The following is an 18,931-nucleotide window of genomic DNA, read 5'->3' on the forward strand; positions in this document are numbered from 1 at the left end:
CAATGCTTTCCCCTTAGCAACCCCCAGCAAACCCACTGAGCAGCCCCACCTAGAACCACCCCTAGCAACCCCACCTAGCAACCCCTCCCCCCTAGCAACATCAGCTAGCAACACCTCCTAGCATCCCCACCTAGCAACGCCCCCTAGCAACCCCCCCCCCCATGGCCTATTCCTGCACCTATTGTCTATTGTCAGATGCTGGTACAAATCGAAGGTATTTATTCACAAAAATGCTGGAGTAACTCAGCAGGTCGGGCAGCATCTCGGGAGAGAAGGAATGGGTGACGTTTCGGGTCGAGACCCTTCTTCAGACTGACTCATTGTTCCAACTCTGCACAACGCTGCTATCAGTGGCCCAACTTACACTGGTACCTGCCCTCCCTCATCTCACCTCCCCTCCCCTTCCCCCCTCCCACCCCTTCCCCCCTCCCGTCCCCTCCCCTCTCTTCCCTCACCTCACCTCCCCTCCCTCAGTGCACCACTCACTCCCTTTCACTCAGTGCACCATTCACTCCTCTCCCACAGTGCGGCACTCCCTCACCTCCCTCCCACTCCCTCCCCCCCCCGTCCCCACTACCTCCACTCCCCTGCCACTACCTCCACTCCCCCCCTCCCTCCCCTCCCCTCCCATAGTGCGGCATTCCCTCCCCTCCCACTTCCTCCCCTCCCTCAGTGCGGCACTCCCTCCCTCCCCTCCCCTCCTCTCCCACTACCTCCATTCCCCCCCTCCCCTCCCTCAGTGCGGCACTCCCTCCCCTCCCCTTCCTCCCCTCCCTCCTCCCCTCCCACTACCCTCCCCTCCCACTACCTCCCCTACCCTCCCACTATCTCCCCTCCCCTCCCACTACCGCCCCTCCCCTCCCACTACCTCCCCTGCCCTCCCACTACCTCCCCTCAGTGCACCACTCACTCACCTACCTCCCCTCCCTCCTCCCCACCCTCTCCCACTACCTCCCCTCCACTCCCACTACCTCCCCTCCACTCCCACTACCTCCCCTCCCACTACCTCCCCCCTCCCTCACCTCCACTCCCATCCCTCTCCCTCCCCTCCCCTCCCTCACCTCCCACAGTGCGGCACTCCCTCCCCTCCCCTCAGTGCACCATTCACTCCCCTCCCACAGTGCGGCACTCCCTCACCTCCCACTCCCCTCCCCTCCCTCCCACTACCTCCACTCCCTCCCCTCCCTCCCACTACCTCCACTCCCCCCTCCCTCCCCTCCCCTCCCTCAGTGCGGCACTCCCTCCCCTCCCCTCCCCTCCCAATACCTCCCCTCCCAATACCTCCCCTCAGTGCACCACTCACTCACCTACCTCCCCTCCTTCCCCCCCCTCCCCACCCCACCCCCTCCCCACTCCCTCCCCACCCCCTCCCACTACCTCCACTCCCACCCCTCCCACAGTGCGGCGCTCCCTTCCCTCAGTGCACCACTCCCTCACCTCCCTCCCTCCCACTACCTCAACTCCCCTCCCCTCCCCCACCTCCCCTCCCACTCCCCCCCTCAGTGCGGCGCTCCCTCCCTCCCCCCCTCAGTGCGGCGCTCCCTCCCCCCGCAGTGCGGCGCTCCCTCCCTCCCCCCCCCTCAGTGCGGCGCTCCCTCCCCCCTCAGTGCGGCGCTCCCTCACCTCCCCCCCCTCAGTGCGGCGCTCCCTCTCTCCCTCCCCCCCTCAGTGCGGCGCTCCCTCCTTCCCCCCCTCAGTGCGGCGCTCCCTCCCCCCTCAGTGCGGCGCTCCCTCACCTCCCCCCCCAGTGCGGCGCTCCCTCTCTCCCTCCCCCCACCTTCAGTGCGGCGCTCCCTCCCTCCCCCCCCCTTAGTGCGGCGCTCCCTCCCTCCCCCCCTCAGTGCGGCGCTCCCTCTCTCCCTCCCCCCCTCAGTGCGGCGCTCCCTCTCCCTCCCTCAGTGCGGCGCTCCCTCCCTCCCTCCCTCCCCCCTCAGTGCTGCGCTCCCTCCCTCCCCCCCTCAGTGCGGCGCTCCCTCCCTCCCCCCTCAGTGCGGCGCTCCCTCCCCCCTCAGTGCGGCGCTCCCTCCCTCCCCGCGGCGCTCCCTCACTTACCGCCGTCGTCATGGCGGGGGGGCCTCAGTGCGGCGCTCCCTCCCTCCCTCCCCCCCCCCAGGGCGGCGCTCCCTCCCTCCCTCCCCCCTCAGTGCGGCGCTCCCTCCCACCCTCCACCCTCAGTGCGGTGCTCCCTCCCTCCCCCCCCCCCAGTGCGGCGCTCCCTCCCTCCCCCTCAGTGCGGCGCTCCCTCCCTCCCTCCTCAGTGCGGCGCTCCCTCCCCCCCTCAGTGCGGCGCTCCCTCCCTCACCTCCCCCCCTCAGTGCGGCGCTCCCTCTCTCCCTCCCCTCCCCTCAGTGCGGCGCTCCCTCCTTCCCTCCCTCCTCCCCTCAGTGCGGCGCTCCCTCCCTCTCCCTCCCCCTCAGTGCGGCGCTCCCTCCCTCCCCACCTCAGTGCGGCGCTCCCTCTCCCTCTCCCCCCTCAGTGCGGCGCTCCCTCCCTCTCCCTCCCCCTCAGTGCGGCGCTCCCTCCCTCCCCACCTCAGTGCGGCGCTCCCTCCCTCCCTCCCCCCCTCAGTGCGGCGCTCCCTCCCTCCCACCCCTCCCTCAGTGCGGCGCTCCCTCCCCCCTCAGTGCGGCGCTCCCTCCCTCCCCGCGGCGCTCCCTCACTCACCGCCGTCGTCATGGCGGCCACTTCCGGGCAACTATGACTACAACTCCCAGCAGACCCCGCGGCGCGGCCTACCCGGGACCCGCAGCCTGGGCCTGGTGAGGGGGAGGGTCTGCAAAATGCAGATTGTATTAGTTAAAGTTATGCATCCTACATAAATAAATATTTTTGATAAAATATTTTTGATAAAGCACAAGACTTGTTTATTCTTTATCACATCAGCAATGAAACAGGTAAGTTTAAAAAAAATATCAAGAAAGACTTTTTCAAATAATAAATAATTTTACAACATTTTCTTTTCAACTACCTCTCTCTCTCTCTCTCTCTCTCTCTCTCTAATACACACTGTCTCTCTCTCTCTCTCAAAAACACACACACTGTCTCTCTCTCAAAAACACACTCTCTCTCTCTGACTCTCTCACACACAGACACACACACAGACCCTCTCTCCCTCTCTCTCTCTCTCTCCTCTCCCTCTCTCCCCCTCCCTCTCTCCCCTCCCTCTCTCCCTCCCTCCCTCTCTCCCTACTCTCTTCCCCTCTTCCCCTCTTCCTCTTCCCCTCTTCCCTCTCCTCCTCTTCCCCTCTTCTCTCTCTCCCTCTCTCTCTCTCTCTCAAAAGCACACACACTGTCTCTCTCTCTCTCTCTGACTCTCTCACACACACCCTCTCTCTCTTTCTCTTGCTCTCTCTCTCTCTCTCTCTCTCTCTCTCTCTTTCTCCCCCACTCTCTCTCCTCTCCCTCTCTCACCCTCTCCCTCCCTCTCTCCCCCCTCTCTCTCCCTCTTCCTCTCTCTCTCTCTCTCTCTCTCTCTCTCAAAAACACACAGTCTCTCTCTCTTTTTTAAAATATTTTATTTTTGAAAAGCATATGTACAAATCGAAATAAGAAAAAACACATTTGTTACAAAGTTCTTACATAGCTTCAATTTTTAAATTTTTGAAGAGAGAAAGTAAAAATAAAAATATAAAACTATAAACTTGGGAAGAGAGAGTAAGAGGGTTAAAAAAAAAAAAAGGATCTAACAATAAAAATTAACGGGAGTAGATCCGGGAGACAAAAACCACAGCTGTACATCCAACCCCCAACTCAAGTTTCAACTTTTTATTTAAATTTTTTTTATTTTAGTCCTGTGCAACCCCCCCCAGCGACCACCCCTAGCAACCCTCCAAGCGACCCCACCTAGCGACCCCACCTAGCAATGCTTTCCCCTTAGCAACCCCCAGCAAACCCACTGAGCAGCCCCACCTAGAACCACCCCTAGCAACCCCACCTAGCAACCCCTCCCCCCTAGCAACATCAGCTAGCAACACCTCCTAGCATCCCCACCTAGCAACGCCCCCTAGCAACCCCCCCCCCCATGGCCTATTCCTGCACCTATTGTCTATTGTCAGATGCTGGTACAAATCGAAGGTATTTATTCACAAAATGCTGGAGTAACTCAGCAGGTCGGGCAGCATCTCGGGAGAGAAGGAATGGGTGACGTTTCGGGTCGAGACCCTTCTTCAGACTGACTCATTGTTCCAACTCTGCACAACGCTGCTATCAGTGGCCCAACTTACACTGGTACCTGCCCTCCCTCATCTCACCTCCCCTCCCCTTCCCCCCTCCCACCCCTTCCCCCCTCCCGTCCCCTCCCCTCTCTTCCCTCACCTCACCTCCCCTCCCTCAGTGCACCACTCACTCCCTTTCACTCAGTGCACCATTCACTCCTCTCCCACAGTGCGGCACTCCCTCACCTCCCTCCCACTCCCTCCCCCCCCGTCCCACTACCTCCACTCCCCTGCCACTACCTCCACTCCCCCCCTCCCTCCCCTCCCCTCCCATAGTGCGGCATTCCCTCCCCTCCCACTTCCTCCCCTCCCTCAGTGCGGCACTCCCTCCCCTCCCCTCCCCTCCTCTCCCACTACCTCCATTCCCCCCCTCCCCTCCCTCAGTGCGGCACTCCCTCCCCTCCCCTTCCTCCCCTCCCTCCTCCCCTCCCACTACCCTCCCCTCCCACTACCTCCCCTACCCTCCCACTATCTCCCCTCCCCTCCCACTACCGCCCCTCCCCTCCCACTACCTCCCCTGCCCTCCCACTACCTCCCCTCAGTGCACCACTCACTCACCTACCTCCCCTCCCTCCTCCCCACCCTCTCCCACTACCTCCCCTCCACTCCCACTACCTCCCCTCCACTCCCACTACCTCCCCTCCCACTACCTCCCCCCTCCCTCACCTCCACTCCCATCCCTCTCCCTCCCCTCCCCTCCCTCACCTCCCACAGTGCGGCACTCCCTCCCCTCCCCTCAGTGCACCATTCACTCCCCTCCCACAGTGCGGCACTCCCTCACCTCCCACTCCCCTCCCCTCCCTCCCACTACCTCCACTCCCTCCCCTCCCTCCCACTACCTCCACTCCCCCCTCCCTCCCCTCCCCTCCCTCAGTGCGGCACTCCCTCCCCTCCCCTCCCCTCCCAATACCTCCCCTCCCAATACCTCCCCTCAGTGCACCACTCACTCACCTACCTCCCCTCCTTCCCCCCCCTCCCCACCCCACCCCCTCCCCACTCCCTCCCCACCCCCTCCCACTACCTCCACTCCCACCCCTCCCACAGTGCGGCGCTCCCTTCCCTCAGTGCACCACTCCCTCACCTCCCTCCCTCCCACTACCTCAACTCCCCTCCCCTCCCCCACCTCCCCTCCCACTCCCCCCCTCAGTGCGGCGCTCCCTCCCTCCCCCCCTCAGTGCGGCGCTCCCTCCCCCCGCAGTGCGGCGCTCCCTCCCTCCCCCCCCTCAGTGCGGCGCTCCCTCCCCCCTCAGTGCGGCGCTCCCTCACCTCCCCCCCCTCAGTGCGGCGCTCCCTCTCTCCCTCCCCCCCTCAGTGCGGCGCTCCCTCCTTCCCCCCCTCAGTGCGGCGCTCCCTCCCCCCGCAGTGCGGCGCTCCCTCCCCCCTCAGTGCGGCGCTCCCTCACCTCCCCCCCCAGTGCGGCGCTCCCTCTCTCCCTCCCCCCACCTTCAGTGCGGCGCTCCCTCCCTCCCCCCCCCTTAGTGCGGCGCTCCCTCCCTCCCCCCCTCAGTGCGGCGCTCCCTCTCTCCCTCCCCCCCTCAGTGCGGCGCTCCCTCTCCCTCCCTCAGTGCGGCGCTCCCTCCCTCCCTCCCTCCCCCCTCAGTGCTGCGCTCCCTCCCTCCCCCCCTCAGTGCGGCGCTCCCTCCCTCCCCCCTCAGTGCGGCGCTCCCTCCCCCCTCAGTGCGGCGCTCCCTCCCTCCCCGCGGCGCTCCCTCACTTACCGCCGTCGTCATGGCGGGGGGGCCTCAGTGCGGCGCTCCCTCCCTCCCTCCCCCCCCCAGGGCGGCGCTCCCTCCCTCCCTCCCCCCTCAGTGCGGCGCTCCCTCCCACCCTCCACCCTCAGTGCGGCGCTCCCTCCCTCCCCCCCCCCCAGTGCGGCGCTCCCTCCCTCCCCCTCAGTGCGGCGCTCCCTCCCTCCCTCCTCAGTGCGGCGCTCCCTCCCCCCCTCAGTGCGGCGCTCCCTCCCTCACCTCCCCCCCTCAGTGCGGCGCTCCCTCTCTCCCTCCCCTCCCCTCAGTGCGGCGCTCCCTCCTTCCCTCCCTCCTCCCCTCAGTGCGGCGCTCCCTCCCTCTCCCTCCCCCTCAGTGCGGCGCTCCCTCCCTCCCCACCTCAGTGCGGCGCTCCCTCTCCCTCTCCCCCCTCAGTGCGGCGCTCCCTCCCTCTCCCTCCCCCTCAGTGCGGCGCTCCCTCCCTCCCCACCTCAGTGCGGCGCTCCCTCCCTCCCTCCCCCCCTCAGTGCGGCGCTCCCTCCCTCCCACCCCTCCCTCAGTGCGGCGCTCCCTCCCCCCTCAGTGCGGCGCTCCCTCCCTCCCCGCGGCGCTCCCTCACTCACCGCCGTCGTCATGGCGGCCACTTCCGGGCAACTATGACTACAACTCCCAGCAGACCCCGCGGCGCGGCCTACCCGGGACCCGCAGCCTGGGCCTGGTGAGGGGGAGGGTCTGCAAAATGCAGATTGTATTAGTTAAAGTTATGCATCCTACATAAATAAATATTTTTGATAAAGCACAAGACTTGTTTATTCTTTATCACATCAGCAATGAAACAGGTAAGTTTAAAAAAAATATCAAGAAAGACTTTTTCAAATAATAAATAATTTTACAACATTTTCTTTTCAACTACCTCTCTCTCTCTCTCTCTCTCTCTCTCTCTCTAATACACACTGTCTCTCTCTCTCTCTCAAAAACACACACACTGTCTCTCTCTCAAAAACACACTCTCTCTCTCTGACTCTCTCACACACAGACACACACACAGACCCTCTCTCCCTCTCTCTCTCTCTCTCCTCTCCCTCTCTCCCCCTCCCTCTCTCCCCTCCCTCTCTCCCTCCCTCCCTCTCTCCCTACTCTCTTCCCCTCTTCCCCTCTTCCTCTTCCCCTCTTCCCTCTCCTCCTCTTCCCCTCTTCTCTCTCTCCCTCTCTCTCTCTCTCTCAAAAGCACACACACTGTCTCTCTCTCTCTCTCTGACTCTCTCACACACACCCTCTCTCTCTTTCTCTTGCTCTCTCTCTCTCTCTCTCTCTCTCTCTTTCTCCCCCACTCTCTCTCCTCTCCCTCTCTCACCCTCTCCCTCCCTCTCTCCCCCCCTCTCTCTCCCTCTTCCTCTCTCTCTCTCTCTCTCTCTCTCTCTCAAAAACACACAGTCTCTCTCTCTTTTTTAAAATATTTTATTTTTGAAAAGCATATGTACAAATCGAAATAAGAAAAAACACATTTGTTACAAAGTTCTTACATAGCTTCAATTTTTAAATTTTTGAAGAGAGAAAGTAAAAATAAAAATATAAAACTATAAACTTGGGAAGAGAGAGTAAGAGGGTTAAAAAAAAAAAAAGGATCTAACAATAAAAATTAACGGGAGTAGATCCGGGAGACAAAAACCACAGCTGTACATCCAACCCCCAACTCAAGTTTCAACTTTTTATTTAAATTTTTTTTATTTTAGTCCTGTGCCAAACCCATTTACTTTTCTAAAAATTCAATAAATGGAGACCATATTTTTAAAAATAACTCAGGTTTGTCGATTAAGGCAAACCTTATTTTTTCCAAATGCAGGGTCTCTGTCATTTCCATAGTCCACATTTTAATTGTGGGGGTTATTGGTTTTTTCCAAAATTTAAGTATTAGTTTTTTCGCAGTTATTAGACTGTAATCAAGAAAATGTACCTGACTTACTGTAAAATTTGTAGTATGTTCTGATAATCCTAATATAATTAATTTTGGGTCCATATCTAATTTTTTATTAATAACTTTAGAAACTATTTTAAAAATCTCCAACCAGAAGTTTTGCATTTTTATACAAGTTACGAAAATATGAGTTAAATTAGCTTCTTGAAATTGACATTTATCACACATAGGAGAGATACTAGGAAAAATCCTATTTAATTTCGTCTTCGAATAATGTAATCTATGTATTATTTTAAATTGTATTAAGGAATGTCTAGTATTCAATGAACATTGATGTATATGTTGTAAACTTTCATCCCATATATCTTGCATTATAAATTGATTCAATTCATCCTCCCATGCTCGTCTATAAGATTCTGATGACGGAATGTCAATGTCAAGGAGAATATTGTAAATAAAAGATATTAATTTATTTGAGTTATAATGTCGATTCAGGCATACATCAAGTGTTTCTGGACCTCTAAACTTATATTCTTGCATGTGTGATTTTACATAATCTCTAAGTTGTAAATATCTAAAATAATTATTAACATGTAATCCGTACTTATGCTGTAACTCCTGAAACGAAAGAAAAGTTCCCTTATGATAAAGATCTCCCACCCTTTTGATTCCATAACTTTTCCATTGAGCAAAGCCTCTATCTAAGACAGACGGTTTAAAAGAAGGATTATTCGCAATAGGAAGGAAAACAGATAATTTACTCAATTTTAACGTAAGCTTTAATTGTTTCCAGGTACGGATAACACTATGTATAATGGGATTACCTCCATATGTTTTTTTATTTAAATTTATTGGAGCTAAGAGGATCGCACCAATATCGAATGGTAAACAATCCTCTTTCTCCATCTTTAACCAATCCGGTTGTTGATCAGAATCATCCAACCAGCAGGTTATATTTTTAATATTAACCGCCCAATAATAAAATAAAAAGTTAGGTAAAGCAATTCCTCCATTAATTTTAGACTTACATAAGTGTCTTTTATTTATTCTATGAGTCTTGTAGTCCCAAATAAAATTAGTAACAATTGAATCAATTTTAAAAAAAAACTTTTTTGGAAGGTAGATCGGAATTGCTTGAAATAAGTATAGTAGCTGTGGAAGAAAGATCATCTTTATAGCATTACTACGACCAACTAATGATATAGGAAGTGTTTTCCAAAATTGGATATTTCTGTGTAATTTAGCAAGTAAAGGAGGAAAATTTGATTTAAATAAAGAAGTATATTTCCTAGTCATGTAAATTCCAAGATATTTAAACTTTTCATAGGCAATTTTAAAAGGAAATTGTTGAAGTATGGCCGGATTATGCTCCATTATTGGCATAATTTCACTTTTATACCAGTTAATTCTATAACCTGAAAATGAACCAAATTGAGTTATGAGATTTAATAAATTCGGAATGCTAATTTCTGGCTTTGTAATATATATTAATACATCATCCGCATATAAAGACATTTTATTGGTTGTATGTTTAGTGTTGTAGCCATAAATATCTGAATTTGATCTAATACTCTCAGCAAGTGGTTCTATAATAAGGGCAAATAAAAGTGGTGATAGTGGACATCCTTGTCTACAACCCCTAGCTAAATGAAATTTAGATGACAGCATTTGATTAGTTAATATTCTAGCTGTTGGGGATGTATATAAAAGTTTCACCCATGCACAAAAATTTTCACCTGGTTGAAATTTTTCCATCACTGAGAAAAGATAGGGCCATTCTACTTGATCAAATGCTTTTTCAGCATCTAGCGAGATGATTGCTAAATCTTCATTTAATAGTCTATTTGAATAAATTATATTAAACAAGCGTCTCAAGTTGAAAAATGAATATCGTTTGGCTATAAAGCCTGATTGATCGGGGTGTATCAATTTGTCTATAACTAGACTTAATCTCTGAGCTAAGATTTTCGCTAATATCTTCTGATCAGTATTTAAAAGAGCTATCGCCCTATACGAACCAGGGTCTTCAGAATCCTTATCTTTTTTAGGAATGAGGATTATTGTTGATTCAGTCAGAGTTTGTGGCAATCTCTGTTGTTTAAAGGCGTGACTATATACAGTTTGCAAACGTGGAGAGATCAAACCACTGATTTTTTTATAAAATTCATTATTTAAGCCATCAGGGCCAGGAGTCTTCCCATTTTTCATGGATTTAATAGTCTCTTCAACGTCTTTCATAGTTATTTCTGCGCCCAGTAAATTTCTATCACTCACATTCAAACCAGGAAGGTTACATTCCTGCAAAAACTTTTGCATCTGCGCAGAAGTATCTGTTATTTTTCTCTCTCTGACTCTCTCTCTGACTCTCTCACACACACAGTCCCTCTCTCTTTCTCTCGCTCTCTCTCTCTCTTTCTCCCCACTGTCTCTTCTCACCCTCTCCCTCCCCACTCTCTCTCTCCCCCTCTCTATCTCCCTCTCCCCTCTCCCCTCCCTCTTCCCCTCCCTCTTCCCCTCCCTCTTCCCCTCCCTCTCTCCCCCCTCTCTCTCTCTCTCCACCCTCCGCTTGATAAAATGACATTTACAATGAACAATTAAACTATTAAACAATTAAACTCTAGCCTTGAAGTCAGAGGAATTAAACATCGACAGGTGGCCACGTTGCTCAAAGATGCAGAGGAATTAAACATCGACAGATGGCCACGTTGCTCAAAGATGCAGATTAAGCAGAAAAAATAACATAATCGCCTGTCGTATATATCGATCATTTTTAATGCCAGTCCCTGATCATCGAAGTGTTTCTTTCAGTTTCTACCTCCTCGACCCAGTGCGAGGCTTTGTTCCACAGGGGCACGGAACAGACAGCTCTTTTAAGGTCCCAGTGGGAGGGGCAAATTCATTGGGGCCCGTATAACAGGTATAACAGGTATAACAGAGCTTTATTTGAAACTACATAGCAGTCATAGAAAAAAACAAAGAACACAAGACACATAGCCCCAACACAAACGTCCATCACAGTGACTCCAAACACCCCCTCACTGTGATGGAGGCAACAAAACTTCCACTCTCTTCCCCACGCCCACGGACAGACAGCTCGTCCCCGACCGACCCGCACAGTCCCCGCACCGGGCGCTGAAACGTCTCGCGGCCGAACCGGGCGATGAAAGGCCCGCGACGAAGCCTTGCGCAGCTAAGTCCCGCAGCCGAGTTGCACCGGGCGGTGTTAAGTCCCGCAGCCGAGCCGCACCGGGCGGTGTTAAGCCCCGCAGCCGAGCTGCACCGGGCGGTGTTAAGCCCCGCAGCCGAGCTGCACCGGGCGGTGTTAAGCCCCGCAGCCCAGCTGCACCGGGCGGTGTTAAGTCCCGCAGCCGAGCCGCACCGGGCGGTGTTAAGCCCCGCAGCCGAGCTGCACCGGGCGGTGTTAAGCCCCGCAGCCGAGCTGCACCGGGCGGTGTTAAGCCCCGCAGCCCAGCTGCACCGGGCGGTGTTAAGTCCCGCAGCCGAGCCGCACCGGGCGGTGTTAAGTCCCGCAGCCGAGCCGCACCAGCGGTGAAAAGCCCCGCAGTCGAGCTGCACCGGGCGATGTTAAGCCCCGCAGCCGAGCCGCACCGGGCGGTGTTAAGCCCCGCAGCCGAGCCGCACCGGGCGGTGTTAAGTCCCGCAGCCGAGCTGCACCGGGCGGTGTTAAGCCCCGCAGCCGAGCTGCACCGGGCGATGTAAAGTCCCGCAGCCGAGTTGCACCGGGCGGTTTTAAGCCCCGCAGCCGAGCCGCACCGGGCGATGTAAGTCCAGCGGCCAAGCCGCACCGGGATGTTAAGTCCAGCGGCCAAGCCGCACCGGGGGATGTTAGGCCCCGCAGCCGAGCCGCACCCCGCGCCGTGAGGAAGAGAAAAGTTCCCCACACCCACACACCACCCCCTCCCACACATACACAACCAAAAAAATATATATAAAAATCATCCCAACACCGACACTCAACAAAAAAAAGACGGACAGACTGCTAGTCAGCCGCTGCCGCTAAACTCGAAATAATTTACATTGTGTTAATAATAATCTTTTATCATTAGTTTTAACTGTTTTCAACAATATATTAAGTAACTGTTTTAGCAAAGGTGACTCTTTATCCTTAACTAATAGCTTCGCTTCCCATTTATAGATAAATTCTTCTGGGCATAGTTCTTTTATTTTATCCATTTCAATTTTAACCCATGCTGTTTTTCCACCCTCTTGATAAAAGGATGAAATAAAACTCATTTGTGCTGCCAGATAGTAATTTTTAATATTTGGTAATTGCAATCCACCGAATTCAAATTTCCATGTTAATTTTTCCATAGACACACTTGGCATTTTACCTTTCCAAAAATTATTTGGTAAAGGTATAGGCAATGTTTGAAATAAATACTGTTTCCTCTGAAAAATATTCATCTTAATACAGTTCACTCTCCCTAGCAATGTAATTGGAAGATTCATCCATTTCTTCAGGTCCTCATCTATTTTTTTAATTAGTGGTTTAGAATTTAGTTTATACAGATTATTTAACTTATTATCTACTTTAACCCATAGGTACTTAATGCCTTCTTTTTGCCATTTAAACTGACTTTCTCTTTTACATTGATCATAATTGCCTTTAAAAAGAGGCATTATTTCAGTTTTATCTTTATTAATTTTGTATCCTGATACTTTCCCGTATTCTTCAGTCTGAAATATAATTGTCTTAAGGATTCCAATGGTCTAGTAAGACAAATTAAAACATCATCTGCAAATAAAGTAATTTTGTGATTTTCCTGATTAACTTTAAATCCTTCAATGTCTAAATCTGATCTTATTAGTTCTGCCAGAGGTTCAATAACCAATACAAATAAAGCTGGTGACAAGGGACATCCCTGTCTACTAGATCTTTCCAAATTAAATGATTGAGAAGATTGGCCATTTGTCACCACTTTGGCTTTAGGTTGTTTATAAAGGGCTTTTACCCAGTTAATTATTTTCTTATATATCTGCAGTTCCTTCCTGCAGGTTTGTAGGTTAACCGGCTTGGTGTAAATGTAAATTGTCCCTGGTGCGTGCAGGGGGCCGCTGGTCGGCGCGGACTCGGTGGGCCGAAAGGCCTGTGTCTCTGAACTAAACTATACTAGACAACACCAGGGGGTTAGGGAGGTGGGGAGTGAGCTGTGGGCTCAGGAGGGAGGGCTTGTTAGCACTGCGGGATGGGTGGAAACAGGACAATAGAACGATCGCTATGTGCACGGGTTGGTGCCAGAGTTTGCAGCATCAGCAGCCACCCATTGCTGAATTACCCCTTACACAACAGAGAGAATAGAGCTGCAATTATCCAGCTTGGGTGTGGGGGCGGTAAACAAGTTGTGGCAGGTCAGGTGAATGCCTCGGTTAGGTGTGGTGCCACATCTATCTCACGATCTCTCAGACGACTAAAGCAGGTAATTCACAGGCGTTTGATGGATTTGCCGAGACCAGAGGCAAGTGGATCACGTGCAGGGAGAGGAGGTCAATTTATGCACCACAATCAGAGAGGGAGAAACACAGCAACATTGGAGTAAAGAGGCCCTTCTGCATTTGTACAGGGCCCTGGTGAGACCACTGGATGCCTGACACCATTCTGCTTTAGTTAAACATTTTGTTCACGATGGCCGCGCCGTTATGTTTGGCTGCCTGCCACTGTATATTTCTTTTTTTTCCTAATCAGATGTACAGCACTTTGGTCAACGTGGGTTGTTTTTAAATGTGCTATACAAATAAAATTGACTTGACTTGACTTGACTAATGAAACCATTTCCCAATCCATACTTTTCTAATACTTTAAATAAAAAATCCCATTCTAACCTGTCAAACGCCTTTTCAGCATCAAAAGCAACTGCTACACTTAATTCCTTTCTTTTCTGTGCTAAATGTAAAATACTTATAAATCTTGCTACATTATCAGATAATCTCCTTTTTTTGACAAATCCAGTTTGGTCTTCTTTAACCAGCTTAGGTAAAAATTCTGCCAATTCCTTGCCAAAAGCTTAGCAACTATTTTATAATCTGCATTCAACAATGATATTGGTCTATAAGAACATGCTTTTCTTTTTGTGGAATTACGGTTATAATTGCCATTGAGAAGGATTCTGGTAATGTAGAAGTTTTTCCGCTTGATGTATCACTTCCATAAATACTGGTAACAACAAATCTTTAAATTTTTTATAGTACTCAGGCGGGAAACCATCTTCCCCTGGTGATTTATTACTTGGTAAAGAATGTAATACTTCCTCCACTTCTCTCAAAGTAAAGGATGCATTTAGTCCCATCTGCTCCTCATTAGAGATTGTTGGTAATTGTATCTTGGATAAAAAATTATTTATCTTAAATTCATCCTTTTCAGATTCAGAATGATACAGATTAGTGTAGAATTGCTTAAATACCTCATTGATTTCTCTAGGCTTATAAGTAATAATGTTTTGATCTGTTCTAATTGAATTTATTGTTCTTAATATTTGTTCTTCTTTCAGTTGCCATGCCAATACCTTGTGCACTCTTTCTTCTAATTCATAGTGTCTTTGGTTAGTTCGTAATATTAGTTTTTCTGTTCTGTAAGTATGTAAAGTATTGTATTGAAATTTTTTATTTACAAGTTGTATTTTTTTTGTATCTGAAGAAGCTTTATGTTAGTCTTTTTCTAGTACGGTGATTTCTTTTTCTAATCTTTCAGATTCCTTCCTATAGTTTTTCTTTATCTTAGATGAGTAGCTTATAATTTGGCCTCTCAAATAAGCTTTTATTGCATCCCATACAATAAAGTTATCATTAACTGAATTTAAATTTGTTTCCAAAAATAATCCAATTTGTCCTCGAATAAAATCACAAAAGTCTTGCCTTTTCAATAGTAAAGAGTCGAGTCTCAATAGACAATAGACAATAGACAATAGGTGCAGGAGTAGGCCATTCAGCCCTTCGAGCCAGCACCGCCATTCAATGCGATCATGGCTGATCACTCTCAATCAGTAACCCGTTCCTGCCTTCTCCCCATACCCCCTCACTCCGCTATCCTTAAGAGCTCTATCCAGCTCTCTCTTGAAAGCATCCAACGAACTGGCCTCCACTGCCTTCTGAGGCAGAGAATTCCACACCTACACCACTCTCTGACTGAAAAAGTTCTTCCTCATCTCCGTTCTAAATGGCCTACCCCTTATTCTTAAACTGTGGCCCCTTGTTCTGGACTCCCCCAACATTGGGAACATGTTTCCTGCCTCTAATGTGTCCAATCCCCTAATTATCTTATATGTTTCAATAAGATCCCCCCTCATCCTTCTAAATTCCAGTGTATACAAACCCAATCGCTCCAGCCTTTCAACATACGACAGTCCCGCCATTCCGAGAATTAACCTAGTGAACCGACGCTGCACGCCCTCCATAGCAAGAATATCCTTCCTCAAATTTGGAGACCAAAACTGCACACAGTACTCCAGGTGGGGTCTCACCAGGGCCCGGTACAACTGTAGAAGGACCTCTTTGCTCCTATACTCAACTCCTCTTGTTATGAAGGCCAACATTCCATTGGCTTTCTTCACTGCCTGCTGTACCTGCATGCTTCCTTTCATTGACTGATGCACTAGGACACCCAGATCTCGTTGAACTCCCCCTCCTCCTAACTTGACCCCATTCAGATAATAATCTGCCTTTCTATTCTTACTTCCAAAGTGAATAACCTCACACTTATCTACATTAAACTGCATCTGCCATGTATCCGCCCACTCACACAACCTGTCCAAGTCACCCTGCAGCCTTATTGCATCTTCCTCACAATTCACACTACCGCCCAGCTTAGTATCATCTGCAAATTTGCTAATGGTACTTTTAATCCCTTCGTCTAAGTCATTAATGTATATCGTAAATAGCTGGGGTCCCAGCACCGAACCTTGCGGTACCCCACTGGTCACTGCCTGCCATTCCGAAAGGGCCCCATTTATCCCCACTCTTTGCTTTCTGTCTGTCAACCAATTTTCTATCCATGTCAGTACCCTACCCCCAATACCATGTGCCCTAATTTTGCCCACTAATCTCCTATGTGGGACCTTCTCGAAGGCTTTCTGAAAGTCGAGGTACACCACATCCACTGACTCTCCCCTGTTAATTTTCCTAGTTACATCCTCAAAAAATTCCAGTAGATTTGTCAAGCATGATTTCCCCTTCATAAATCCATGCTGACTCGGAATGATCCCGTTACTGCTATCCAAATGCTCAGCAATTTCGTCTTTTATAATTGACTCCAGCATCTTCCCCACCACTGATGTCAGACTAACTGGTCTATAATTACCCGTTTTCTCTCTCCCTCCTTTCTTAAAAAGTGGGATAACATTTGCTATCCTCCAATCCACAGGAACTGATCCTGAATCTATAGAACATTGAAAAATGATCTCCAATGCTTCCACTATTTCTAGAGCCACCTCCTTAAGTACCCTGAGATGCAGACCATCAGGCCCTGGGGATTTATCAGCCTTCAGTCCCATCAGTCTACCCAAAACCATTTCCTGCCTAATGTGGATTTCCTTCAGTTCCTCCATCACCCTAGGTTCTCCGGCCCCTAGAACATTTGGGAGATTGTGTGTATCTTCCTCAGTGAAGACAGATCCAAAGTAACGGTTTAACTCGTCTGCCATTTCTTTGTTCCCCATAATAAATTCCCCTGCTTCTGTCTTCAAGGGACCCACATTTGCCTTGACTATTTTTTTCCTCTTCACGTACCTAAAAAAACTTTTGCTATCCTCCTTTATATTATTGGCTAGTTTACCCTCGTACCTCATCTTTTCTCCCCGTATTGCCTTTTTAGTTAACTTTTGTTGCTCTTTAAAAGAGTCCCAATCCTCTGTCTTCCCACTCTTCTTTGCTATGTTATACTTCCTCTCCTTAATTTTTATGCTGTCCCTGACTTCCCTCGTCAGACACAGGTGTCTCTTACTCCCCTTAGAGTCTTTCCACCTCTTTGGAATAAATTGATCCTGCAACCTCTGCATTATTCCCATCTATATACTGACTGTTCTTTATCTGGCATCGTAATTTTCATTAATAATGGTGAATGATCCGATAACAATCTAGCCTTATAATCTATTTGTATTATTCTACCCCTTAATTGAGCTGAAATCAAAAATAGATTTATTCTAGAATATGTATCATGTCTATTGGAATAAAAGGACGGTGGCGGTGACTGAAACACAATCCGGTATGACGAGAGAAATGAAAAGGAGAGTCCGCAAGATCTACCTTGTTGAATAACTTGAGTAATACATTGTGCTATTATTTGCATTGCTTTTCATCAGCTTCGTGAGTTAATACAAGGCTGTTCTTAATAAACAAAACATAGCCTTCTTATTAAGGAATTAATGTAAGTCGGTGATCAATTTCTCAGGACGTAGATGTCGCGGCACGAACAGCATTTATTGCACATCACTAATTGCCCTCTAAGTAGATCGCTCGGCCATTTCCAAGGACATTTGATCTTCAACCGAGTTGGATCTTTAACAAAATAAGTGTTGCGCTCATCGTTTTTCAGACAGTTTATTTTTTTCAAGTATTCGAGGCGATTAACTGTATTTAAGGTGCGGAAAAATAATTTACATTGTGTCCCTGGATTGTGCCACTGGATTCCTCGTTCGATAATTAAATCGGTGCCTCGCCACCGCACCCCAACCTCTAGTTAATGCCTCGAGTTCTTGTTTCTTGGTCCTCCAAAATATTCCAAATGGAATTTAAACTGGAGGTGGCGGAGTATGGACTTAAGCAAGAAGGGCTTCTTGGAGACGAAGAGCTGCCTTAAATTTAGTTGCCTAATATGTAATTTAGTAGCCTAATATGCAAACCGCCGGGGATTTAAAAAAATTACCACAATAGAGGTCTCGGATACAATACTTACCGTGGCTCCGATCTGGTTGCCACATTGGCCGGCTTGTATGTGCACGATCTCCCGCATGGTAAATGTGTTAATTTGAGTTTAGGGAAGGAACGAAAGTAAGAAAGAGAGAAAGAAAGACGGAAGCCGGACTGTCCCGCTGGTTTGCAGAGTGACCGCTCCGCTCTCAGCAGTTCACCAGTTCCTGTGGGATTGCGGCCCTTCAGTTAATAACCATGTCCAAAACCGGGATTATTCCCGTCACGATCTCACACACCTTTATAAGATCACCCCTCATCCTCCTGCGTTTCAAGGATAAGGTCCTAGTCTGCCCAATCTCTCCCTACAGTGAGGCCCTCAGACCCTGGCAACGTCCTCATAAGTATCTCTACATCCTTTCCAATGTATCCACATTCTTCAAACAGCAGAGTGAACAAAACTGAACACATTAGTCCACACTGGACATCCTTAATATGAAATGATGCACGGCTTACCCAAATATAGATGCACCTGAAGACTGGAGCGCGAGAGACGAGTGAACTGATGTGGATTAAAATATGTTTTAATAATATTACTTCCATCCTGATCCCGGGCTGTGAACGGAGATGCGGGCGGCGGGTTCCACTGCCCAACAGGTGCAACGCCTCCTCAGTTACACCTCCTTAGCGCTGGTCCCTGTCCCTTTCTGTCCTGCCTTACACAATCCCAGGGCAATCTCTCCCCATTCGTCTATATTCAGGCCGGTTTAATGTCTAACTGACCCCTCCCTCGAGTGATTAGTTGGAAGTGGCCAGGACACCTTCACACTGAACACTTGCAGCCAAATAAAGACGGCAGCGCGCGCAGTGGGAAACACTGAACCAGGAAGTGGCGGAGTTACAATGGCTGCGAAAGACTCGGTCGAGAGTTGGACCGAGGAGGCAGTTTGTCCCATCTGCCTGGATTTCTTCACCGATCCGGTAGCACTGGAGTGCGGGCACAACTTCTGCCGCTCCTGTATCACACAGAGTTGGGACAGGGAGGAGAGAAACTCCTGCCCGGAATGTAGAGAGGAGTTTACAGACCGCACCCTCAAAGTAAATCGGGCCTTAGTTAGATTGGCTGAGAAAGCTCGAACACTGAGCCTGAATCGGGAAATAATTCCAGAGAAGGAAAGTAAACCTCACTGCGAGGAACATCAGGAAGAACTGAAGCTGTTTTGTGAAACTGATAAGAA

The 18,931-nt window shown here is 49.9% G+C and overlaps 1 protein-coding gene across 1 annotated transcript in view; it reads right to left on the bottom strand.

Moving 5' to 3' along the window:
* LOC144602576 (uncharacterized) overlaps window positions 1–17,796 on the bottom strand; it is a 35,509-nt gene extending 17,713 nt beyond the window's left edge. Inside the window, exon 1 of the mRNA XM_078415705.1 lies at window positions 17,740–17,796. Within this exon, the coding sequence (XP_078271831.1) occupies window positions 17,740–17,796 (57 nt within the window). The remainder of the gene's footprint in view (window positions 1–17,739) is intronic.
* Window positions 17,797–18,931: the final 1,135 nt, after the last annotated feature.

This window comes from Rhinoraja longicauda, chromosome 19 (genome assembly GCF_053455715.1).
Source record: "Rhinoraja longicauda isolate Sanriku21f chromosome 19, sRhiLon1.1, whole genome shotgun sequence".
In the NCBI taxonomy this organism is placed as follows: domain Eukaryota; kingdom Metazoa; phylum Chordata; class Chondrichthyes; order Rajiformes; family Arhynchobatidae; genus Rhinoraja; species Rhinoraja longicauda.